The sequence below is a fragment of the Dermacentor silvarum genome, chromosome 6 (assembly GCF_013339745.2).
Source record: "Dermacentor silvarum isolate Dsil-2018 chromosome 6, BIME_Dsil_1.4, whole genome shotgun sequence".
Taxonomy (NCBI): Eukaryota; Metazoa; Arthropoda; class Arachnida; order Ixodida; family Ixodidae; genus Dermacentor; species Dermacentor silvarum.
In genome coordinates this window covers 79,966,891-79,992,410 of record NC_051159.1, presented here as the reverse complement: position 1 = coordinate 79,992,410, position 25,520 = coordinate 79,966,891, and the positions used below count along the sequence as shown (strand labels likewise).

Sequence of the window (25,520 nt, the reverse complement as noted above, 5' to 3'; positions counted from 1 at the left end):
GGCTGCCGTCTTGCCGAGTCAACAACTTAGGCTACCGCTCTGTATGTGCAACTGGGTAAGCTCCACTGGGTATGTGGCCATTATTGGCCAATCCCCCACAATTGATGTGCCGCTGCGACAGCATAACGCCTGAAAAGTAATAAAGCTAAACTTTCTTTACTTTTTTTCTTTTTCTTTTTCTTCCGCTTTCCAGGGCTTTGGCGTTCGTCGGCATTTCGTTGCCTTGTAGGCATCGACGTCGCATCGCTTCGGAAGACCTCATTACCACAGCGTGCCAGGTGTCATGTTGTGAAATGAATGAATGGGGGTGCGCGCGCGTAGGCGACAAAGTCTGTGACCTTGGACGGCCTCGCTTTTGAAATTGGCTCAGACTAGGCAAAGAAGTGCTTCGCACAAAAAATAAACAATAAACTAGTAGAAAAGGAGCAGCTTTCTCGGGCCTTTCCCTCGTCCGCTGCGCGCGTTCAAGCTGCCACTCCGATTGCTCGGCGTCTTCTTTTCTAAGTCACAACAAACTGATTATTGACGTGTCCTTGAAATAGCGTTGATCGCATGCAAAAATCAAATTATTTCTTCGGAATAACGTGGCAAACAATCAACATGTGCCATGTAGAAGTAACCGCCCTGTAAGCTTTTGGCAAAGGTCGTCTATGTCGGTTTCAGCGTTGTCAACTAGAGGACCAATGTCTTCAACAGTGGAGTAATGTTTCGTGCACTGCCAGCGGAGCACCTCCACATTCGGAGCCATAGCAACCACAGGAAATAGACCTAGCACGGCGTCGATCGGTACTGGCGCCCTCATTCCACAAAGTCGGATAGCTGCTCTCCTATGATGGCTGAAAAAGTAGGTTGCCACTGGGGATACGGGTATATCGAAATCATTAACTCCATGGAGTACCTTTCGAAGAGATTAGGGCACAGCCATCGCGCAGCATGATGAAAAACCTTTGGCACCAGATACCTCGGAAGTGCGTCCGGCCGTTGAGCACGAGGTCACGAGTTCGATCCCGGCCGCGCCGCGGCCGCATTCCGATGTGGGCGGATTAAGAAAACGCTTGTGTGCCGTACATTCATCATCATCATCATCATCATCAGGCTATATTTATGTCCACTGCAGGACGAAGGCCTCTCCCTGCGATCTCCAATTACCCCTGTCTTGCGCTATAGCGTATTCCAACTTGCGCCTGCGAATTTCCTAACTTCATCATCTCACCTGGTTTTCTGCCGTCCTCGACCGCGCTTCCCTTCTCTTGGTATCCATTGTGTAAACCTAATGGTCCACCGGTTATCCATCCTACGCATTACATGGCCTGCCCAGCTCCATTTCTTCCGCTTAATGTCAACTAGAATATCGTTTATCCCCGTTTGTTCTCTGATTCACACCGCTCTCTTCCTGTCTTAGGTGCACGTTAAAAACGCCAAGTGGTAAAGATTATGCAGATCCCAACCACACCTTGCACTCTATGCGAAGCGAAGCTTTTGTGAAGCGGTTCACTAGATGTTAAACAACTGTTGATCTTCTGCAATGCGCTCCGCAGAAGCAATTGCGTGCTTGCTCGCAGATCAGCAAGACTCGAAACGTGCCCCCCACCTCGCAGGCACGCTCACACAACGCGAACCACGTGCCCCACGGCCAACTTTAAATGCGCCTACTCCGGGATCAGTGCAGTTTGCACGATCTCAAGACCGGCCCACCATATTTATGCTCGATAAGAAGTCGATTGAGCGGAGGCGCCAAACTCCGGGAAAGAAAGCATAGAAAGCTCGGCTTTAGTACAAGGAATATGCGCTTGAAGGCATATATTTGTTGCAGCGAGGTTAAATAGGTGGCGTTTGTTCTTTTCATTGCGTAATTCCGCAGAGAACAGAGCCGGAAACGTGCGCATCGGCAAGGTTAGTTCAGATGGCACTACATATAAACTGATTCTTTATACGAGTGCTGTCCCGTGTGCGAACTATTAGGCGAGACAGCAGCAACAGCAGCAGCAACCACGGTCAGGAAAGTCCGGGAGGGCTCGCCAAGAAAAGATTTACACGGAGCCCCCTACTACGGCTTCCCTCCTAACCCACTGTGCAGTTTCAGAATCCAAAAAAATTTTTTTTTTAAAGTGAGTCTCATGCGTTTGTTACAGTGGTCTCGCAACAGATAATTTACCCGCACACGCGCCTTCCTTTCCTCCATACGTTGTGCTAATTACCTCGTAACCGACGCGTGTCCCATGTGCAGGTACCGTCCCTCGCAGCTGAGCGTGCGGCTGGGCGAGCACCACATCTACGACGACCGCGACCACGCGCACCCGGTGGACTTCCGCGTCGATTCGGCCCTGCAGCACCCGCGGTTCGCCCGGCAAGGCTTCTACAACGACATCGCCCTCTTGCGGCTCGCCGCACCGGCCGAGTTCAACGATGCCGTGCGGCCAATCTGCCTGCCGGAAGCCACTGCCGCCTCCTCGACGACTGCCGCGACGTCCGGAGCGGGGTCGCCGAAGGCACGAGACCCGATCGCGGGTCTCATGGCCACCGTCATAGGATGGGGAACGCTGTCCTACGGTGAGCACACGCCGCTCCCCACGAATTCGTGATCGTGGCATGCTGCCACGTGTACTTGTTTATCCTTCTTCGGTGACCGCTTTCACCGGCAAACGAAGGTTAAACGTCATCGCGCAGCGCAAGACGCGCCTACATGATTCAGAACTTACGCGGATGTTATCGGTGATTCTATGTGCTGTGTACTATCGTGAGCAATATGAGCTCGAACACGGGAGCGCGTGGAAAATAGCCTCAAAACCTAGATAGCATCATACGTGGATTGCGCTGCCGAAACCGGAGGGGAAAGGAGGGGCGCTCTTCCGCTAACTGTTGGCACTCCCGCTTCGCTAGCGTAAAAAAAAAAAAAAAAAAAAAAAAAAAAAAAAAAAAAAAAAAAAAAAGTGGCGTATCCGAACGCTCAGCCAACACCGCCTAGATTTAATACAAGCATGACCTGTGCATTATGGCAGTCTACGTCACAGCCGATATCTCAGCAGATGCATAGCTTGATGGGTCATTTGATGTAGCTGTGCACGTTGATGTGAATTCATATCACCGCTAGCGGCCAGTGACATGCTAGAAACTACCATTTTGCAGCAATGATATCGAGGCGGGAGTGTGAACAGCCAGCGGAAGAGCGGCGCCCTTTCCAATTTGTTTCCAAAAGCGGCCGCTGCGAATCGGCCGATGTAGGGTTCGAGGCTATTTTCCACGCGCTCGCGTGTTCGAGCTCATATTGCTCACGATAGTACGTCCTCGCCGAACCTTGTATAATCAGATTGCATGCGCGGCACTAATTGTGTATTAGTTTCCGGAAACCATGTGGACACCAGCGATTACACTGCAACCTTCGACGAGTGATCTATAAATGCCGACGCGCATGACCCGTTGATCAGATTTCGGCGCTCACAGACCGCGGTCGCCGCTATCGCTGTGCTTTGAGTGTAACTTGCTTTTGTGGGCACAAGTTCGCCCAGTAAAAAGGTAGTTTCGCCATTCACTGTTTGCTGTTGTATTATTCAAGGTCACTACCACGTGACAATATATTGTCAGTGACTGTCTAAAAATGCGGGGGCCAAATAAACCACAGCTAATTTCGAACGGGCACCAGTCAAATACTGTTGCTACTTTCGATGACGTCATGGCGGAGGCGAACTTCTTTCAATATCAGCGCCTTTCGCGAACGGATGAAAGGTGCACTTTGGTTTTGTGGGCAGAGCTTGAATAAATTACAAGGTTGTCGCTGAGTATAGAGAAAAACAGTATCAATTATGTAGAGACTGTTCGATTGGCAGTATACCGGGACACAGTGCCTCAGGCAGGCTAACCGACGTTTCGATAGCTAGGACACTTTATGCACGCTTAATATATCCGCGATTGCTTTTCCACGTGGAATGAATGCGCAACTTAGAAACTCAATACACTAGCGCATAATTTTCTTTTCACTATCTCCTTTCGCACACTGCGTGTAACTCGCGGACTAGGCAGCTGGCCTTTACGTTAGCCTGTGTACTACTAACGACCAACTGACCATTTATGTTGACCCCAAATTGAGGCAGTTAGTTGCCTCGTTAATGTCCGTAAATAGTTTGAATTAGGCTGTAATGTGAAACAGAATTTCGTCATCAAAGACAGTGAAATTAAACAACTTCGATATTATCACTCCTTTCATGAGACCGAGCTCTACCTCAGGGTCAGCTATGATTTACCTATCTTGATGTAAGCTAAACATATATAAACGCTCTCAAAACAAGTACTCAACAAGTTGGAATAAACATGCTTTATTTAAAAGAAATGTTTGAGATATAGTGACACATGAGAGCCGATGTGTTTACGCCCTGAAGACATTACCAATAAAAATATTAAAACTGGTAATAAAAAATGGAAACCTAAACTACAGTGCTTGCAAATACGCAATTCCGCACTATAAGCAACTGTAATTCCATAAAATGCAACTACTTAGTTTGCTCAAACTGAATTCTAATATATCAATTTACAATTTCCGTAGATTCGCTATTTCTGTTTTTACGTGAGTTTGTTAGAGTCCTGTCCTATATGTTATTTGTGTACATGAAGACGGCATTTATTATGTCCCTTTTGTAAACTTTATAGGTCCTATATTTAGATTGTGATATTCAATTTATTACGGAGTTAAAAATTGAAAATATTTGTTTCAATCCTATCTAGATGTTTTTTTTTAATTTTCAGTGGTTACTCGAAAACCACTGAAGCTCGAAATATATTAACTTCTCTCTGCAGTCACTAGACGTTAAACTTTATTTTTGGACCCAACACACTTCTTTCACGCCGGTTCAGTAGTGATCGAAGCAGAGCGCTTCTGCATTTAAAACGTATTTAAACACGCATCGTCATAGGTAAAGCTTCACCTTAAGATTGACAGCGTCGGCGAGATCAAGTTGAAATGGTTTACATGCACTTGCACCACACGCATAAGGCATTGACCGAACATGGTTCCAGCGCACTCTGCAGGATTTCCCGGGTAAAATGGGCTATGACTTAGTCGCTCCACAAACAAATGCTTCCCTCACAGTTCTGCAAATGTTGAGGAAAAAAAGCAGTCTCCGTACCAGCGACGCGAAGATATTCCACAGCACAACTATAACATACTATATGACACACGCTAACGTATAAATAGCCAATGTGGTGGATATTAAGAGAACATGGCGTCCGTGTTATGTGACACAGGTGCAAGATTTAGATTTCCAAAACACATCTTGCACTTAGTGAGCTGTTACACATAGCTGTCTGTTTACCGCGCCTTTACCAGAACCAAGATACAGCACAATTGCGAATCAAACCTCTAATGTGAGATGCAATAAAGTCAACAATACCAGGAAACGCATTTAAATAAACAAGCACCGCACTATATATACTACAATACAGGCCGACAACGACATGCTATATACGTAGGCAGTTTAAAATTGCACGCACCGTCATTGTAAGACTGTTTAGCCAAGTTTGAGGAGACAAATAGACAAGCATGCAGCTTTTGAACACATGCTGACTGGTTTGTCAACAAGCAGAATAGAGGTATAACGTGCAGGCTGCATGTTGTCACGTGCCATGATTGTTGGTCATTCCTTCCTTGAAGCTCTAGAAAAATAAATGTTTTTCCTCCTCCTCCTCCTCCTCCTCCTCCTACACAGAAACTCAGATTTGTTCGCAAAAAACACTTCTCGTGCACTGTCCGCAATGTCTTCGATAAATACCAGCGCCAGACGTGCCTACAGCGCGAACAAGAAAAGCAGATTACGGGCAACTCAAAAGTGAGAGTCATCATTCACCTTGCAAATGGCTGCTGTTGTACTGGACGATCTCTATACCCGCGATATGTCCGCAAGATTTCGCGTGTCTAGCGCCGGACGTGTCGGTGTCTACGGGCGACAGGATTCCCAGCAGTGAATTACGACAGCGTGCTTAGAAGTTGGCACAGTGCCTAGAATGCCGACGCTCGCAGACGTCGACCCGCCCGGTGCTAGTGACGCGAAATCTTGTGAAATTGAAAGTATCCCCGAAAGTGATCGTCGGAGAAAACTGCCCTTCACAGTATGAGAAAGCTACGCGGCTGTGGCCTGGAGCGCCAGCGAAGTTGCACGAATTGTGCACACAACACCGTGGGCCGAAAGATGTTTCAAGGCAACCGCAGCGCCGGTGACTTTTACCATACATCGAACGCCGACTGCATTTGCAAAAATGTCCTCACTCTACAAAAGTGGGACGCGATGCATCAGCTTCTCCTTACGTTGCAGGCGGCTCAAACAGCGGAACCCTACAGCAAGTGTCGTTTCCGATCTGGCGCAACGAGGACTGCGACCGGCGATACGTGCAGCCTATCACGCGCGGATTCCTCTGCGCCGGATACATCGAGGGAGGCAAGGACGCCTGTCAGGTGTGTACTCACATGCAAAGTATGTACTAACGCGGACAAACAAGAACAGGGACTGAATAATTTCAACCCGAACGCGAAATGGAAGAGTTTCGCTTATGCCGACGTTGCCTGTACGACAGAGAAGTGTCGAGGGTGCATTCAGCAGCAGCCTGTCAGCAGCAGTTTCTAGCTGATGCGGTTCTCCGTTTGTCTCATACCTCCAATGGCGGATCCACATGGTAGGGACCTGGGGGCCCAGACATTCCCCGGAACATTAGCTTTACATGGCTTTTCAATTTAAGAATTGAATTAAGGAAAGGTATGCTTGGCTTAGACCGTATAGATCGAAGACCGCATGCATAGTCATTTGAACTGACCATCAATTACTGAATTCGACACGTTGTCATCATTTCTCTTTTCTTTTTTTTTTTTGAAAAAGGACATAGATATCATTCCACACATAATTTCCTCTCTGAAATTAAGGAATACAGGCCACCCTACAAGCGACATGTTCGTGTTGCTCGGTTTGTGCAGTCGCTCGAGATCCAGACTGTGTGATAGACACGGCGAAAGCCCTCTATCTACTAGAGCCTTCCTTTTTTTTTTCGTGAAACAGCAACTTATGTAAGAGTGTATGCATTAGTTTCCTCCAGGCTGGCTGCACTTATTTGACGCATCTGTTTGTTTACGTGAATTTTTAGTGACTCTCCATATATATAGTATCATCGCTTTTTAGCGATGACATCTCCATATATAGTATCATATTCACAGCTTCATTTCAATGTAATAAGAAAAACAACGGTTTCCGTGGTGTAGTGGTTATCACGTGCGCCTCACACACGCAAGGTCCCTGATTCGATCCCGGGCGGCAACAGCATTATTCTTTTTTCTTGCGGTCACTGTTAGTTATGAATTCGTGGTTAACTTTTATCTCATAGAGACTTCGTCCATTGATTATTGTGTGCGTGCAGCCGTCCAAGGGATTACCCCTGGCTTGGCAACGAACTGAGAGCGCGGCATCATGTGCTGGTTTCCGTGGTGTAGTGGTTATCACGTGCGCCTCACACGCGCAAGGTCCCCGGTTCGATCCCGGGCGGAAACATCTTTTTTATTTATTCTTTTTTCTTGCGGTCACTGTTAGTTATGAATTCGTGGTTAACTTTTATCTTATAGAGACTTCGTCCATTGATTATTGTGTGCGTGCAGCCGTCCAAGGGATTACCCCTGGCTTGGCAACGAACTGAGAGCGCGGCATCACGTGCTGGTTTCCGTGGTGTAGTGGTTATCACGTGCGCCTCACACGCGCAAGGTCCCCGGTTCGATCCCGGGCGGAAACATCTTTTTTATTTATTCTTTTTTCTTGCGGTCACTGTTAGTTATGAATTCGTGGTTAACTTTTATCTCATAGAGACTACGTCCATTGATTATTGTGTGCGTGCAGCCGTCCAAGGGATTACCCCTGGCTTGGCAACGAACTGAGAGCGCGGCATCACGTGCTGGTTTCCGTGGTGTAGTGGTTATCACGTGCGCCTCACACGCGCAAGGTCCCCGGTTCGATCCCGGGCGGAAACATCTTTTTTATTTATTCTTTTTTCTTGCGGTCACTGTTAGTTATGAATTCGTGGTTAACTTTTATCTCATAGAGGCTACGTCCATTGATTATTGTGTGCGTGCAGCCGTCCAAGGGATTACCCCTGGCTTGGCAACGAACTGAGAGCGCGGCATCACGTGCTGGTTTCCGTGGTGTAGTGGTTATCACGTGCGCCTCACACGCGCAAGGTCCCCGGTTCGATCCCGGGCGGAAACATCTTTTTTATTTATTCTTTTTTCTTGCGGTCACTGTTAGTTATGAATTCGTGGTTAACTTTTATCTCATAGAGGCTACGTACATTGATTATTGTGTGCGTGCAGCCGTCCAAGGGATTACCCCTGGCTTGGCAACGAACTGAGAGCGCGGCATCACGTGCTGGTTTCCGTGGTGTAGTGGTTATCACGTGCGCCTCACACGCGCAAGGTCCCCGGTTCGATCCCGGGCGGAAACATCTTTTTTATTTATTCTTTTTTCTTGCGGTCACTGTTAGTTATGAATTCGTGGTTAACTTTTATCTCATAGAGACTACGTCCATTGATTATTGTGTGCGTGCAGCCGTCCAAGGGATTACCCCTGGCTTGGCAACGAACTGAGAGCGCGGCATCACGTGCTGGTTTCCGTGGTGTAGTGGTTATCACGTGCGCCTCACACGCGCAAGGTCCCCGGTTCGATCCCGGGCGGAAACATCTTTTTTATTTATTCTTTTTTCTTGCGGTCACTGTTAGTTATGAATTCGTGGTTAACTTTTATCTCATAGAGACTACGTCCATTGATTATTGTGTGCGTGCAGGCCGTCCAAGGGATTACCCCTGGCTTGGCAACGAACTGAGAGCGCGGCATCACGTGCTGGTTTCCGTGGTGTAGTGGTTATCACGTGCGCCTCACACGCGCAAGGTCCCCGGTTCGATCCCGGGCGGAAACATCTTTTTTATTTATTCTTTTTTCTTGCGGTCACTGTTAGTTATGAATTCGTGGTTAACTTTTATCTTATAGAGACTTCGTCCATTGATTATTGTGTGCGTGCAGCCGTCCAAGGGATTACCCCTGGCTTGGCAACGAACTGAGAGCGCGGCATCACGTGCTGGTTTCCGTGGTGTAGTGGTTATCACGTGCGCCTCACACGCGCAAGGTCCCCGGTTCGATCCCGGGCGGAAACATCTTTTTTATTTATTCTTTTTTCTTGCGGTCACTGTTAGTTATGAATTCGTGGTTAACTTTTATCTCATAGAGACTACGTCCATTGATTATTGTGTGCGTGCAGCCGTCCAAGGGATTACCCTGGCTTGGCAACGAACTGAGAGCGCGGCATCACGTGCTGGTTTCCGTGGTGTATTCCACTTCCGGCCGCGAAAGCGTTCGAACGTGTATTCATGTGCTCCGAAGGGGCGGTGATAGCGGCCCAGTTCAGCCGCGGAAACAGGATGACCAGTCAAGATAACCAGCAGTATGAAGTGATGCTGCCCCACCTGCCGAAAGGTCGGATAGTTTTTAATACTGTATTTTTGCATGGTGACCTTCGAGCGCGACCGTACCGAGTGGAAGACTTTCGGGACGCCCTTGCTCATTTGGAATTGCTTACTGAGGTCGACAACCTTGGGGCTTTCCAAATCAATCACGTGTGGGCAGTCACGTTTAAGAACTCCGTGTCCATGAAGAAGTTGTTGGCAATGAGCAACGTGAGTGTCAAGGGGCGCCGATGCCTTGTTGTTGATCCTAACAAGCAAGAAGTCCGTGTGAAGGTGCACTGGGTACTGCCCTGCGTCAATGACGATGAAGTGCGTGACGCGTTCTTGCCATACGGCGATGTGTCCGAAATAGCCAAAGAGCGGTGGCGCGTACAGTCAACCACAAAAGTTTGCGGACCACGCGAGCGCGTGCCAGACTGCCTATCCGCGCCACCTAGCGGTACGCCACCTAGCGGCGACAGGGGCGCTCTCCCGGATATGAGCCCTCTTGGTACTCGCCTGCCTGTTAATTTTTTATTCCCGTGCATGACATTGTTAGTTCGTTGTGTTGACGCAGAGCGCTGTCTGCGATAAGACCGCCACATATCTGGCTTGATAGCAGTATCGGAGCAATCACTGCAACCTTTGTCGACTGGTGTGCCAGTGGGTAGATACGTTTCACGAAGCGCTGCGACGATTTTTTTACGCGACGTTTACTGGCGCACTTTGGTTGGCAGCATCTTGGTCCAATGAGTGTTGCTGCTTCTGCGTCTTGAGAGAAAGGGTAGGGAGGTGTTTCACTGTCATCAAAAATAAAGAAAAAGCGGATGCATAGAAAATTTTCTTTCACACATAGGCGCATCTTCGCATCAGTCGCTGAAAACGTAGTAGACTTGCTTCAGGCCACGTGGTGATTGCCTATTTGGAAAGATGCCGCTGCGTGTTCCACTTGACGAAAGAAGGCACATTGTGCGTTTATTTATAGAGGGAATACCTCAGCGCGAAATCTGCCGCCGAACCAACAGGAGCCGGACTGCCGTGAATAGGATTATTCAAGCTTCCGCGACGATGACAGATTCACAGATATGGAGCGCAGTGGGCGTCCAAGGGCCACGACTGAGGAAGAGGACCGCCTGATTACGGCCGCCATCGTGGCTGATCCTTTTCAAAGTGCAGAGGATATCCGAGAAGCGCTCTCACTCACGGTATCGTCTGAGACTGTAAGAAGAAGGCTGAGTGAGCTTGGCCTGCAGTCTTTCGTAGCAGCACAGAAGCCCTGCTTCTCAGACAGCCAGCTACAAGAACGACTCATGTTCGCTACAGCAATGAAAGATTGGGCAACAGAGAAATGGGGCGATGTCATCTTTAGCGACGAGTCAACTTTTTCCACGCGCTGGGACCAACGGAAGCGGGTTTGGCGTCCACTAAACTGCAGGTGTGTTTACAGTGTATTGGCAGTTAATTCACGAAGCTAATTCTGCATCACAACATGTTTCACGTAAAATGAGCTTTTGGACATTACGAGATTTTTCTGTAGTGGTATTATGTTGAAAACATTAACGATTGTTTCATAGTACTACTTACTCTGAAGCTAATTAAAAGCTGCCAGTGGGTCTTTCAGTACTATCTAATGATGTTTGCACGTTTTCTATTGCAACTCTATAACAGCATTATAAAGTTCATACGCAAGAGGAATCACAACATTTTTAGACGCGCCGCTGGAACCCAATTGTATGCTATTTCTTGCAGATATCTGCCTAATTACACACAGAGTGTTCTATCCAGTGGACGGTGTTCCGTGAGCGTGTGGGGAGCAATCAGCAAAGATGGCCTTGGTCCCCTTGTGCGTCTGGAAGGGCCCTTCACTGCGTCACGGTACTGCGACGTCATCACTAGACACCTCGTTCCGTATGCGCTGGACGGTCCCTTCAGCGACGGCTGCTATTTTTTTCAACACGACCGCAGCCCGATCCATAAAGCACGTATCGTCCAGTCATTGCTAGAAGAACATGCTGTTTGCCAGCTTGAGTGGCCTCCATGTGGCGCCGACTTGAATCCCATAGAAAATGTCTGGGGCATGTTGAAGAAACGGCTGTCCACACGAGCCAACCGCGGCCGCACGGCCGATACGCTGTGGCAAGCGATCGCACAAGTATGGGAAAGCCTGCGCGGTCGACCGGAGATTACTGAATCTTTGTACGAGTCGATGCCCACACGCATCAATAAGGTGCTAGAAAACGGCGGACATTTCACTTCCTACTAGATCATTGAGAGACCTATGTTTCATGACACTTCTGTAAATGTCTTGTGAATAAATTCATCCCCTTCAGACACGAATTATGATGCACTGTCTGCAAATGCGCATGGCATCATTTCAAGACGCTCACTATTACATTCCAAGAAAGAAGACGAAGCAATGTGCTGTTTTGTGCGAGTTTCAGTAAAAAAAATTAATTAGCGTATAACTCATTATCTAATTATTCTGAAATCCGTCAGCTTCAATGCTTGCATAAAAAGAATCAACTATTAGGCCCGAAACGCATGCACACTTGCTTTTTCGGTTGTATTCGTGTCGACCGGAGAAAAAAAAAATACTCTTGACGTTGGTCTTGGAACGCGGCACGTCGAACGATTGTCTAACATGGTAGTGTCTCCAGCAAAGTGATCATCTGCAGCAATACGCAGGACAATGAAGTTAACTGACCGCTAGTTGTCCCATCAGGAAGCGGACACGAATGTGCACACTGAGTTTTAGGTCATTTGAAGAAACACGTGGCGTGGGACGCGCCTCCGAAGTTCGAGTCCCCAAACGAGGACGCCGTGTCGCAAAGGGTTATAAAAAGAGTCATCGCACCCGATTATTTCTTATTTTTCTAAATGTAACCACTATAGCAGCGCGGTGGTTCGGGCTTTGCGCAGCAAAACCTGGGCGCAGGCGATCAAATCCCGGCCACTACTGTCACTTAGCGATGGGGGAGGAACGGAAAAATTCTGCCTACTGACTAAGCATCTGTGTCCCATGGCTGCCTCACCGCTCACTCACGCACTCACGAAAAAAAAAAAACAGCGTGGCTACGCGAAAATAGAACTGATAACAGCCGAAGAATACGCTGTCTGATTACTTGTACTGATATTCTGCTCTCAAAATATAAGCAAGTAGCCCTGGCTAACAAAGAGCGCGTCACGTTGAAAGAGATAGGTAGAAAATATTTGCGCACAGTGCGAAAATAGACAGGCCATAAATTTAAGGAGGGATGCGTCTTCAACGTAGCGCTGCTGTCGATCGCTGGTGACGTAGCGGAAGTGTCGCGAAGAGGCTCTTGGCCACGCGCTCGCGTGGTCCGCAAACTTTTGTGGTTGACTGTACATGGCATCGCCGATAAGGGATCGACGACGCGCGTCCTGAGCATGAAGCTGAAGCCCGGAATCACCATTGAAGACGTTCCTCATCAAATTCGTATTGCAGGCGAGCCGGCCCTCTTAGTGGTCGCTGGACGGCCACCACTATGCCTGCGCTGCCAAGGGAAAGGCCATATACACCGCGACTGCCGCGTTCCTCGGTGCCCACGATGCAGACGCTTTGGGCACGACGAAAACCAATGTGTACCAACGTACGCTAGTATGACAGGGCCAGCAAGGAAGTCCGACGTGATGGAGCTCATAATGGATGAGACAGAAGCTGAAGAAACAGCAGCAGCGGCTACAGACACCAAAAGTCCGGAGAAAACGCGACAAGAAAGTTCGACGACAAAGCAATATACTATGCAAAATTTGACAAGCGAGCAAGAAACACAACAAAAGCCGGCTGCTGAAACGCTGACAGGTGTTACGCAGCCAGCAGACAACGCGAGTGTGAGTGCCCCTGCGTTAGAACAATTTGAAGGACTTGGGACCAACGACACTACCATGGCTGATGCGTCAGCGGCTGCCATGAAGCGGACGCATGCTGAGACAACCGAAGATAGCCACGTCTCGTCAGGCGTGAACGCGGACGAACCGCCTGCAAAAGCAGCCCCGACGCGTCGATTGTCATTTAAGCCAAAGCCAACAGTACCACCTGACAAGAGAATGGAGATGACGCCGAAATAGGCGCGGCTAGCCGCGCTCTTCAGATGTCGGTGCGACAAGCGACCGCAAGCTCGGAACTTCATGGACGGCAGCCGGATGCGTAGCCACTAAGCCTCGACAAGAACTGTGATAACATGGACAAAACCAGCCACGTGTGTAACCGTACCGGTGACATTTCGGGAGCATCAGTAAGCCCCGAGGTGAGCGACATGCGATCCATCTGTACCACGCGTGACGCTATAGAAAAATTTCAGGTGCCACTACGATTAGCCGCTCTGAATTTTCGGGGATTATCGGCAAGAAAACGTCAGTATCAGGTCAACCGCCTGCTTCTTGAAAACGATTTGCATATAGCTGCGTTGCAAGAAACTAAAATTGAGACCGAGGAACAGACGGATCGCATGGTTGCGGTTTTTCGCACGCGTTACAACGTCTGCATATGCCACGCAGTTGGCACGTCTGGAGGTTGTGCCTTACTTTTACGTAACGATTTAGGCATTGAGGAAGTGAATGTTATCGCATCCGAAGAGGGAAGGCTGCTTGTAGTTGATTTCCTTCTTTTTGGTTTATTTTGGCGTGTTAGTTGTATTTATGCTCCCAATAATGAAAATGAGCGTGTTGCGCTCTTTGAAAAGGTTCATAGCTACCAAAAATGTGACAAGCGCCTTATTTCATTGGGTGACATCAACTGTGTGTGCATGGCGGGAGATAGATCGAGAAATGTTTGTGTTCGGGATAAGAGTGCGAAGTATTTAGAGGCTTTAATTGAGGATTACCAATTAGAGGATCTTGGCTGGTTGTTGTCGCGAGGTTCTACTCCTATCTTCACACATTTCCAGCGCGGTAGTAGTGCGAGGCTGGACAGAATATATGCTAGTTTAGAGTTTGTGACAGAATGCAGCTCTTATGATGTTAAACATGTCTCATTTAGTGACCATAGCCTAGTGATGGTCACACTTGGGAGCAAGCAAAGTAAAACACGATTTAACTGGGATCTGTGGAAATTTAACGTAAAGCTGTTAGAAGACAACATAATTGTTGATGAAGTTAGAAAAGAAATTGCCAAAATGACCGCCGATAATTCATCGAGTAGCAGAAATAAGTGGGGAAAACTTTAAGTACACGATCAAGATGATCGCGATAGAAAGGGGAACGGTGCTCAGATACGAAGAAAAGAAGAAGGTTACAGAACTGCAGTGTCAACTTGATTTCTTGATGTGCATGGAAGCTGCAAAGCCTGGGTCGTGCTCAATCGACATACGTGAAGTAAAAAACCACCTGGAAGCATTGGAAACACAAAAGTACAGAGCCGCGGTGATAAGAGCGCGAGCGGAAAAACTATGGATGGGCGAAACGCCAAATAAACGCGCTTTGAGTGACGAAAGGCGATATGCCGCTCGGAACGAAATACGGCAACTCCGGTATCAAAATGAAATAACGTCCGATGGGAACAAAATTGAACAGGCCTTTGTTGACCAGTACCGAAACATAATCGGGAATGAAAGAAAGCCGAAAAGTAAGCTCAGTGATGAATTTCTACACTTAATGCCAAAGTTAGATGACAGCACTCGGGAACAACTTGAAAGGCCAATCAGTATGGAGGAAGTGAGTAGCGCAATTAATGACTTGACAGTGAGTAAAGCACCAGGGCCTGATGGCCTGGGAGCCGCTTTTTATAAAGCCTTTAAAGATCAACTCGCACATTTTCTGCTTGCTATGATCACAGAGGCGTACGCAGAAAAATCGTTGCCGGTCTCTTTTCGCACTGCTCATATGATACTTATTCCTAAAACTGACGACCGAGAGAAATTGCTTTCTGTAGAGGCGTACCGCCCGATAAAACTTACTAACACTGACTATAAAATATACACGAAGGTTTTAGCTAAGCGAATACAGAGTGTTATTACAGAATTAGTTGGACCGCATCAGACGTGCGGTGTGAAAGGGCGTTCAATAACTACAAATGTGCATGTCGCCCGCAGCATTTTGGAGTGCTGTGATGCATTTGAAAGCCGAATTGCAATGATGCAGTTAGACCTTGCAAAGGCATTTGACCGCGTGTCACATGATGTTCTCTTTTCTGTCATTGAACAAACCAACATAGGTAACGTGATAATAGATGGGCTAAAAATGATTTACAACAATTCCTCGGTACGCATCATAGTAAATAAGAAACTAAGTGAAGCTGTCCCAGTTCTCTCATCCATAAGACAAGGGTGCCCACTTTCGCCTTTGCTTTTTGCCATTTATCTTGAGCCGTTTTGCCTAAATCTCATTAAAAATGAAAGAATCAATGGTTTTAAGCTTCAGTCATCTCAAGTGAAACTTCTGGCATACGCGGACGACATTGCGATTTTTTGCAGTGATAGGCAAAGTGTTCAAGAAGTCGCAAATACTGCAAGAAAGTTCTGCCAGCAAACAGGGGGTCAAATCAACTGGGAAAAGAGTGTCGGCTTTTGGCATGGGCGCTGGGATATTACGCCATCTCATTTTGCTAACCTGCAATGGACAACAGTCCCTGCAAACTACCTAGGTGTGCCCCTTGAGCATTATGACAGGAGCGCAGAATATTGGGACGAAGTTACGCCAAGGATAAGGGAGAAAGCGATAGGATGGCAGGGCCGAAACCTATCCATGTTTGCCAAGGCTACTGTCTGTAACCTTTTTTTAGTGGCCAAAGTATGGTATGTGCTGCAATTTTTGTGCATGTCTCGTGCGAATGTTCAGAAAATGCATAGGGTGTTCGCGATGTACATTTGGGGCTCCTGTTGGGAGAGGGTAAGTCGGACCAATTTCTTTCGGTCTGTTCGACAGGGAGGTCTTGGACTCACACACTTGTTTGTTCGGCAACTTGTTTCCCGTTTCATGTTCTTGAGGGACCAGGAGAACCCTTTCTTACGTTCAATGATGCAAGTACGACTAAGAAGTGTGCTTCCAGATTTTATTGTATCTAGTGTGAGCGAATTAAATGGAAGAGTCAAGGGATATACAAAGGAGGTGGTAGCCTCATTTCAATTCTTAACGGCTCGATTCTCGTTGGAGTATCTAAGTGTTGTAACGAAAAAGATCCTTTATAAAGATTTGATTGATGTCATGTTGCCAGTTCCCATGTATAGATCTATAAGCTATGGAGGTCCGGGAAATGATGTTTTAAAAAGAGTTAAGCGGATGCCTGTGAAACCTGGTACAAAGTCATTCTTCTTTAAGTTACACACTAGTACTATCCCAGTTAAAACGTGACTTGTTGAAAAGGGCATATTCGTGCCATGGACAACTAATTGTCTACCGTGCAAAAAGCCAGAAACACTTGAGCATGCGTTCATAGATTGTTGGGACGCGATATTTTTTGGGATGTGATGCAAAGAATGCTGAAAAAAGAATTACCCATAATCCCTATTGGCATAAGATACTTACCCGTAGACAATGAAAACGGCATACATTACGATATGATCATGCTACTGGGCCTCCATAGTTTGTGGAGAACACGTATGGCCGTCAGACACGCTGATGTTAACGCGCGATCGGCAAGGGAGAATTTTGTGGAAAATGTGTGCTACATACGCGATATGTATCGAGTACAAGCTGAACCACCTCACTGGATCAGCGTATTTGATGAACTGTCAAAAATCAAGAAATTTTAATGCCTTATGTCAACCAAAGTAGGCTGACAATTTTTAACCACCCATTTGTATCTGGTTGCTGAAATAAAAAGTCTAAAAAAAGAAAGGTTTCCGTGGTGTAGTGGTTATCACGTGCGCCTCACACGCGCAAGGTCCCCGGTTCGATCCCGGGCGGAAACATCTTTTTATTTATTTCTTTTTTCTTGCAATCACTGTTCATCATGAATTCGTGGTTAACATTTATCTCATAGAGACTTCGTCCAGTGACTATTGTGTGTGTGCAGCCGTCCAAGGGATTACCCCTGGCTTGGCAACCGACTGAGAGCGTGGTATCATGTGCTGGTTTCCGTGGTGTAGTGGTTATCACGTGCGCCTCACACGCCAAGGTCCCCGGTTCGATCCGGGCGTGGTAGTGGTTATCACGTGCGCCTCACACGCGCAAGGTCCCCGGTTCGATCCCGGGCGGAAACATCTTTTTATTTATTTCTTTTTTTTTGCGTTCACTGTTCGTCCCGAATTCGTTGTTAACTCCTACAATTACCACGGCAAAATTTAGTGCTGTGTTCACGAGAGGCTAATGCAAACTCACATCGGACCTAGAACTAACTTTAAGATTCTGCTCCTATTAGACTAGATCTCTTTGTACATGAGTCTGTGACCTTACCTGCAACCTCGCATAGTGAGACCTTTTTCGGTTTTAGAATGATTCTGTTCAATGAAGAATGGTTTAGAGCACTTCGACTTACAGTGAAGCTTCTGATAGTAGGAAAAGGATACACGCAGTGCAGCAATGAACTGTTTAATACAATGTTTGTTATTTGAAACTTTTTAGACCTGGGCACTGATCGAAAATTGTATCTCGATTAACGGGAACCGTTTACTCTGGTAACTAATCGATTAAGCGGGCTTGTGAGTTTACATGCGTGAGCTAGCAAAAGCTTAACCGATTATTTTGATTCGTAAGCTTTGCTGAAAAAAAAAAAACAGGCTATTTAAATCGAAATTTGTCTTTGGTATGACGTCAGCGACATCTTGCTTGATTGGAAATGGCGTCATCATGCATGCTTACCAACTGACTTAAAAGCAGTCGTAAGTTCAGCTGCGGTGCGGGTATTCACTTGACCATTTATCCTGCTGGCTTCAAGTGCAGAGCTCCTGGACGATTCTTGTACAGAGGGACATCGTTGCCGAGGCTAGCCTAATTTTGCTCATACGATCTTAATAGAGCAATCGCAACCAAGAAACTTCATCGCGAATAAAAGTGAATCGATTAATCAGAACTTTTATTAGTCAGTTTGACCAGCACTACTATTTATAAAATGTGACATTCAGAAATACTTTAATAGGGAAACGCTAAACTGCTTCGAATAAAATGTCTTGCGCTTAAAATAAAACAGCGAAGTTCCATAGTATTTGACCGTTCCTGCAATTGCGATTTGATCGCCCAAATATATCATAAAAAGTGCAGAGGATCACTCGATTTTGAAAATGATGTACCAATCAGCCCAGTATAGCTCACTCATGCTCTAAGCTGACAACATTGTAACTCAACAAGAGCGGTGTCTTAATCCCACAATGAGCATTTGGTAGAGTGTTGTAGAGCGGAGAAAGCGTATTACATGCGTGAACAGACCAATTATTCCGCGAGTCCAAATTTAACACAATTTTAGAAATCGAGGCAAGTCAGGGTGTTGATATTGTGCTCTCTAAGCCTCCCATAAGTCGCACTTTTCAAAACTGCAATGTCTATTTGTAAATTATGCCTAGCCCCGGTATTCAGAAATGCATCTTAATTCGAAGCCTGGCGTGACGCCTGACGTCAACATGCCCAGGACGCTCAATGAATTTCCTTCGGAGCGTTCAGAACTTGGGTCATTTAGGCATGGGCTTCAGAAAGTTAAGATGCATTTCTGAATACGGAGGGACCTCTCAGATAAAGTCTATACCTCCGACAAAAAGATTCAGGGGAAGCTTTAGGTCGGGTACAACTCCGATATAAAAATATGTAAAACGCAGAAGCGCTTTTATGAGACAACGGCTGGACCAATTTGGAGGAAATTTGCTGAATTCGAGAGAGAAAGACAATTCGTGCGACCGCAGGAAGCATTTTTTTTATTTAGAGGGTCATAATTTTTTGCACAAAAATTTTCTGGAACTCGTTTAAACAAATTAAAAGCACGGTGTTTACATATACATAACTTGGCGCCAAAACTAGATAATGCAGTTGTGTAAACTGAGTCTGTTGGAGCACCTAAAGCGGACAAATTTGATATATAAATTTACAATTTACGTGAACTTTTTAGAGTGTGTTTTTGCAATAGTCATTCTCACAAATGCGCGGTATATTAAAGAGTGGTGTAGAGGTGCACATTTTGCCCACTTTAGATGTATTATTAGGTGCCGTTTATAGAATTGCGATATCGCCTCTTAGTGCTGAGTTATAGTTGTAAACATGATACCGGAGTTCCTTGGATTTTGAAATTTTCAGCAATTTTAGTTAACAAAAATGACACCATAAATTTAAAAAACTACGCTTCGTACAGTCACTGAATTTTAACGTATCCTTTTAAATTCAGTAAACCTCCTGATGGAAATCGGAGCATTGGTTACCAAGAAAAACGATTTGTCCTTTCCTATGTTCTTACATCGGAGGCCCCGAGCTAAAGCTTCCTCTTGCGACAGTATTTTGTGAATTTTATAGTTTGTCTACAGACAGAGATAGTCTTATGTACTAGAGTCTTTTTTGCTAACATGCATAATCCACTTATATAAACAACCACTCGGAACTCTACGAATCACAAAAGTATACCTAAAAAATTGACGAGTTAACTACACTCTCTCTAGACGTCCAATAAATAAATGCAAATGCTTATAAATAGCCAGAGAAGTCTGGAACAAGCCTCTAGACTCTATTCTGTTGTCTATAGTGACTCTACTAACCGAATCCATGTAAGGAACTCCCGCTAATCCGGGTGGATACAAGACACACCCCAACATACAAAAAAAAAGGGGGGGGGGGGGTTGAATCAACTTCATGGCAGCCATAGTAATCAAGAGTGTGTGTACTTTGGGGGGGTGGGGACGAAGAAGGGATGTCTCAGTCAAGATACCACGTTTTGACAAAGAGTCTTATCTTTGTCAGGATCCTGACGAAGATCTCTTGTGCCTTGTTGCCTGCTCGTATCTTTTTCGACCACTGTTTATTAATTCAAGTCTTCATATTCCCGGTCTCGTTTTGATCTTGCATATCGTTCCGTTGCAGTAACGAATAGAACTGTTTATTGTGCGAACATGTGCCCGTAAAAACAAGTGACATTCAACGCTTGACGATAGCGGCGAGCACAGTCGTCGGTCGACGAAATCTTACCCGCGGGTCAATTGTGCGTCGGCTATTTATAGATATGACTCATTGTACATTGCAGCGTAACTGCTGGTGCTAGCGTACGCTCCAGGAGGTACACCACTATTCAAGGCCGACCAGACAAGATTCTTTCGTTACAGAATCGACGACAACATTCAGAAATGCTTCGGAACCCGTGGCGCGTCTCTGTAACAGTGGTTAGCCGGTGTAAAAAAAAAAAAAAAAACGGTAAATACATGCGCGTGTCAATATATAGTGTGTCTTGCGTTGCCATTCGCAGGGTGACTCCGGCAGCCCGCTGATGGTGCGCGACCGGGACCGTCACTGGCTCGTCGTGGGCGTGGTCTCGTTCGGGAGTCGATGCGCGGCCGCCGGCTTTCCGGGCGTCTACACCAGGGTCAGCGAGTACGTCGACTGGATACGACGCAACAGCCGGCCCTGACCACCGCCGCCCGCGTTCACTCTTCCCTCCGCTCCTGCGGCCTCTTCAGACCAGTTTCCCGTCGCATACGCGCCTCCCGTCGACAACAAGCACGCACGCGCCTGCCCGCCGACGTGCGGCGTGTTGCAAGAAGAGAAGGCTGTGTCGTCGGCTGTGTTCCGTATACAGCGGAGTGGCTCCACAGGCTGCTGCATTCGCTCGTCCTGTCCGCTCAACGATGCATCGCGCGGCAGGCGTGACCTCCAGCGTCTCTCCGGTTGTGCCGAACAGCCCGGTGCACGCGGAGAGCAGTGGGTACGTTGCCCATTGCGGCACATCCGTCAATAAAAAACAGCGCACGAAAATTTGCGTGCATCGCGGAAGCGTGAGTGAGACGACTATCTTTGTATACTGATGGCCCGCGACTGGTTCTTCAAGCTTGCTCTGCGGCTCACTTCATTTAAATTTGGTTAGTGACGTCCTTCTCGAGCACTCTGGGCGGCCATTGGAGAGCTTTAGTGGCGCGAAATTTGTGTATAAGGCCAATACTCTAGTATAAGGTAATGTTCTACCTCTTTACCAACTTCATTTTACTTAATTTGCCATATACAACAAGACGCGTTTCGTGCGGCAAGGCGCTATGGCTAAAGCATTTCTATTACGAAGATTTACGCAATACGGTGCGTGATAACATCGGTTTAGCGTGCGCGTGCAACATCATATGCAGACTTGACTGCTTAACAACCGTGAGGATGACTTCAGCAATATACAAAGAGAAGCCGGCCGCGATGGCGGCAGAATAGGTCTTAGTACTTCCCATTTTTTAATGAACATGTCATAAATAACAATATCGAAATTATCCATACTATAATGCGTTGAATAAGCGGATGAAGTAATCGGACGCTATGCTTTAACCGCAACTACAAAGAACCTCTGTCGCCTGATTTCACATTGTGCTCAACACAGTTCATCTCAACGCACAATGATGACTACCACCGCAATTTTAGTGCCACGATGCGCAGCCCCGCGAAGGAATTCATGGAAGGACCAAATAAGTCGTTACAGGAACAACGATGACAGCTGCAAACGCAAATTTAATGTTCTAGCGTAATTGAATGGCTGCTGTGGTTATTCTGCTAGACAAGTAATTTTGTTCACGCGGTGCGGCCGACGTGACGTCAGGGGCCTTATGCGCGGCATGGAGGCTCCAAAAGTGAGGCAAACATTTTTTATGCGTTCGAATAAAGCACGGCGTGCATTATGTGTCCCTGACAGGCACCGAAAGCAGATATACATGCTTGAATGTGCACCGGGAGAACGGTGAAATGATGGTACGAGTGCCATGACGAAGCACAAGGCTACTGCAATTACAGCTAAGAGCACGTAACGATGGTTCGTGCTTTCACGCTGCACTAGTGTTACTTTACAAATCATCTTGTCGTAAGGGTAACATTTCATTACAATTGCTACGTGAAAGCAATGAAGTTACTTTGAAAGTACCCCGCACTTCCACCACATTGAAAGGCAGCAGCACAGTTATTGTCTCGACGCCTTTATTCGGCTGAGCCACGCGCTGAATGAAGATCACGCTGACAGTGATGATTATTATATACAGGTGAAGAAGATGAAGGATGAATATTGTGCTCACAGTATTTTTACATTCAGACAGCGAATGGCCCTCTTCATGCAGCGCTGAACGAAACAACTTTGTAATTATTTAGTGAATACCAAGATGTCAGCAGGTGCAAATGCGTTTCGCTGTGTGAAAGATTTCCAGCAATATAGGCTGCTCATTGTGGCGTAGGGTGCGCGCTGGAAAATCTCGCTTCGAATCTTCAGGACCATTAACTGTGATGCGCTGTTCTTCAGTGTAAATGTGAACTCACTTGCAACGCCCTCAGCTTCTCTTATCGTACGTAATGATATTTCAACATAAAAAGCAACCTGAATAAGAATAGGAATGACCTGAAAGCTGAAAGCGACACTAATGCTCGCAAATTCTACATTTCATGTACAACGTACATAAAATGTAATCAGTAATACCCCAGTTACACGGGCATACCAAAGGTCCCTTGAAATTAATGAGCACAGAGCTTTCAAGCGCATAGTGCGTCGTCTGCTGCACGAACCACCGAAGCCGTACAGAACGTTTCCGGCGCTCGCCGGTAGGGTACAGCACATGCATGCGCACTCGGAACATTCAAAAAGCGGTTTAATCTCAATCATGAATGCGCCGGTACAGCAGCGCCGGCACGGCCTGTCGCCATCAGCAACGTCGACGCAACATGGATGTCATGTGTGATTTGGTTATCAGCTGCTACGCATCGAAGTGTCCTCGCTTTTCTTCTTTTTTCCATTTTTCTTTTTCATATTTTTTTTTTCCTGCGCGTCGTTAGCCTTTTTCGTTCCCCGTCACATTTGCGTTTTAGGATACGTTGCGGTTTTTGTAAAGGGCTTCAGCGTAGACTGGAAACCATTTATAGCACTGACACTTATCCCTCGAACTAATGTTCCTTTGAAAGCTCTGTGCTCCCTAATTTCAAAGGACCTTTGGTATGCCCGTGTGACTGGGGTATTATATATTTAAAAGGTTAATATCTCAACCTTGCTAAATACATAATGCGTGCATCGCGCGCGCGCGCACACGCGCACGCACGCACACGCACACACACACACACACACACACACACGCACGCACGCACGCACACGCACACACGCGCACGCACGCACGCACGCACGCACGCACGCACACACGCACACACGCACACACGCACACACACACACACACACACACACACACACACACACACACACACACACACACACACACACACACACACACACACACACACACACACACACACACACACACACACACACACACACACACACACACAAAGAAATTAAAGCATGTTACTTTGCCATAGTAATATCAATACGTTCATGCTTCATGTTAATTATCACTAACCATATCTCAGCGCTGCATTGGCAGCATCTTTCCGGAGGCAAAAAAAATTTCCTTACAATAGCGCGAAACATAAGTTTCCACCTCGCAGAAGCAAAATAAATGGCGATCTTCACAGCTAGGACGCGCGGGCGAGTGGACCAGTGCTAGGCAACCGGATATATATACAGTCAGGTGTGCCCCCAAACATCTAGGCACCAAGTTACAGTAAACGCCATGTACTAAGTTACCGACTTCACGACATTGTTCGCGTCCAGATAGAGTTTCAAATCTCGCTACAACAGTGCCCTTCTCCGCCGTAGCTAGATTAGAGTTGAGCCTTTCAGGCAAGAAAGGCTCGCTTGAGAGTCAGCGCGGTCGTATATAGTTGCCGCCTACGGCTGTGTGAAATGCCCGATGGAAATTCCGGTTTAGCGCCAGCTTCCGCGATGGTGAAATCGATGGCGTCGGGTTGCCTACTTGAGCCTTGAAGTGCGCATGCATCAGCTTCGAAATTGGGAACGCACATTTCCACTCCAGCGAGTGTGCTCGTAGACAATGCCTTTCAGCACCGCACGGTGACATTCCTTAGATTCTGCACTACTGTTGTCCACCAATATCACTACCCTATACACTCTCTGCCAAAGTTACATGTCCCTCCTCGTGAACAGCTTTTGTTAATTCCCTTTGTCGAATGTTATAAACTTAAGCCTCTTAGAATGGCCGAAGCTTAACGTGTTCGGCAGAAAGGCTGCGGAAAGCAGTCGCAGGACAACTGCTCCAGAGATCTATGTTATGTAGCATTCCCGTCACAAATCCTATAGCGGGAAAGGATTTACATCGTCAATTGGTTTCTCAATGAACGAGCCTACAGGCTGCAATTTGGACTTCAATACGTAAGGTTACAGCTGAACTTTTGCAACCGAACAATATTCGTCGTCGTCATCGGATACGCTTTCTCTTAATGTCAACTGGATAAAAGGTAAGTTTAGCGCCATACGTTCTCTGTACTCTTTTTAGTAGTAGCAGCCAACAACGCTTAAAAGGAGTTGATATGTAAGATAGTGGAGACAAAGTATTGTCACTTACAACTGTTGTCTAAATCTCCTTTAATATAGATATGACATGGTCACTCGCTAATTTTCACCATTGCCATTTTCATTTCTTACATGAATGTCCGCTAAAATAAGAAAGTCTACCTTTAAAAGGCGCCTGAATAGTACTAGTACGTATCATTTGGTCACATTGAAAAAATAAACACGCTAAAACTCATATATAAAGTGCCTTATAACAGCGAACTAAGTACATCGTCACGGTTGACAAGCACTTCAATATTGTGACAATTAATCCTTAAACTCACAAACGATTTCATCAAACTAGGCCGCCAAATGTATGAGAGATCCCGCAAGACGTGTTTCCTTAGGTATGGATGTTTTGCGTCAAGGTTTAACATTTTCAAGAGTAAGAACCTTTGCCGGGAACCGAGTCTGCTATCTGACATGTTGGATTTCATAATTACTCAACTCACGCTGCAATGCTCACAAACAAGGAATGAAACAAGTGAGCATGTATAGACTGAAATAAAGAGAATAAAAAAATTACACCATCTTCCCGTAGGGGAACCCTGAGTAGTATGCGAAGCAGCCATGGGG

General features: G+C 46.6%; 1 protein-coding gene and 10 non-coding genes across 11 annotated transcripts in view; all 11 read left to right on the top strand.

Moving 5' to 3' along the window:
* The window catches only part of LOC119455649 (transmembrane protease serine 9), a 58,481-nt gene extending 37,196 nt beyond the window's left edge, over positions 1-21,285 (top strand). The window contains exons 8-10 of the mRNA XM_049669065.1: positions 2,228-2,550; positions 6,300-6,439; positions 20,784-21,285. Coding sequence (XP_049525022.1) covers positions 2,228-2,550; positions 6,300-6,439; positions 20,784-20,945 — 625 coding nt within the window. The 3' untranslated portion in view covers positions 20,946-21,285. The remainder of the gene's footprint in view (positions 1-2,227; positions 2,551-6,299; positions 6,440-20,783) is intronic.
* On the top strand, positions 7,220-7,292 carry Trnav-cac (transfer RNA valine (anticodon CAC)). The gene has a single exon. It is a non-coding gene; the product is annotated as a tRNA-Val (tRNA).
* On the top strand, positions 7,448-7,520 carry Trnav-cac (transfer RNA valine (anticodon CAC)). The gene has a single exon. It is a non-coding gene; the product is annotated as a tRNA-Val (tRNA).
* On the top strand, positions 7,683-7,755 carry Trnav-cac (transfer RNA valine (anticodon CAC)). Its single transcript has one exon. It is a non-coding gene; the product is annotated as a tRNA-Val (tRNA).
* Positions 7,918-7,990, top strand: Trnav-cac (transfer RNA valine (anticodon CAC)). Its single transcript has one exon. It is a non-coding gene; the product is annotated as a tRNA-Val (tRNA).
* Trnav-cac (transfer RNA valine (anticodon CAC)) lies at positions 8,153-8,225 on the top strand. The gene has a single exon. It is a non-coding gene; the product is annotated as a tRNA-Val (tRNA).
* On the top strand, positions 8,388-8,460 carry Trnav-cac (transfer RNA valine (anticodon CAC)). Its single transcript has one exon. It is a non-coding gene; the product is annotated as a tRNA-Val (tRNA).
* On the top strand, positions 8,623-8,695 carry Trnav-cac (transfer RNA valine (anticodon CAC)). Its single transcript has one exon. It is a non-coding gene; the product is annotated as a tRNA-Val (tRNA).
* Trnav-cac (transfer RNA valine (anticodon CAC)) lies at positions 8,859-8,931 on the top strand. Its single transcript has one exon. It is a non-coding gene; the product is annotated as a tRNA-Val (tRNA).
* Trnav-cac (transfer RNA valine (anticodon CAC)) lies at positions 9,094-9,166 on the top strand. Its single transcript has one exon. It is a non-coding gene; the product is annotated as a tRNA-Val (tRNA).
* Trnav-cac (transfer RNA valine (anticodon CAC)) lies at positions 17,250-17,322 on the top strand. The gene has a single exon. It is a non-coding gene; the product is annotated as a tRNA-Val (tRNA).
* Positions 21,286-25,520: the final 4,235 nt, after the last annotated feature.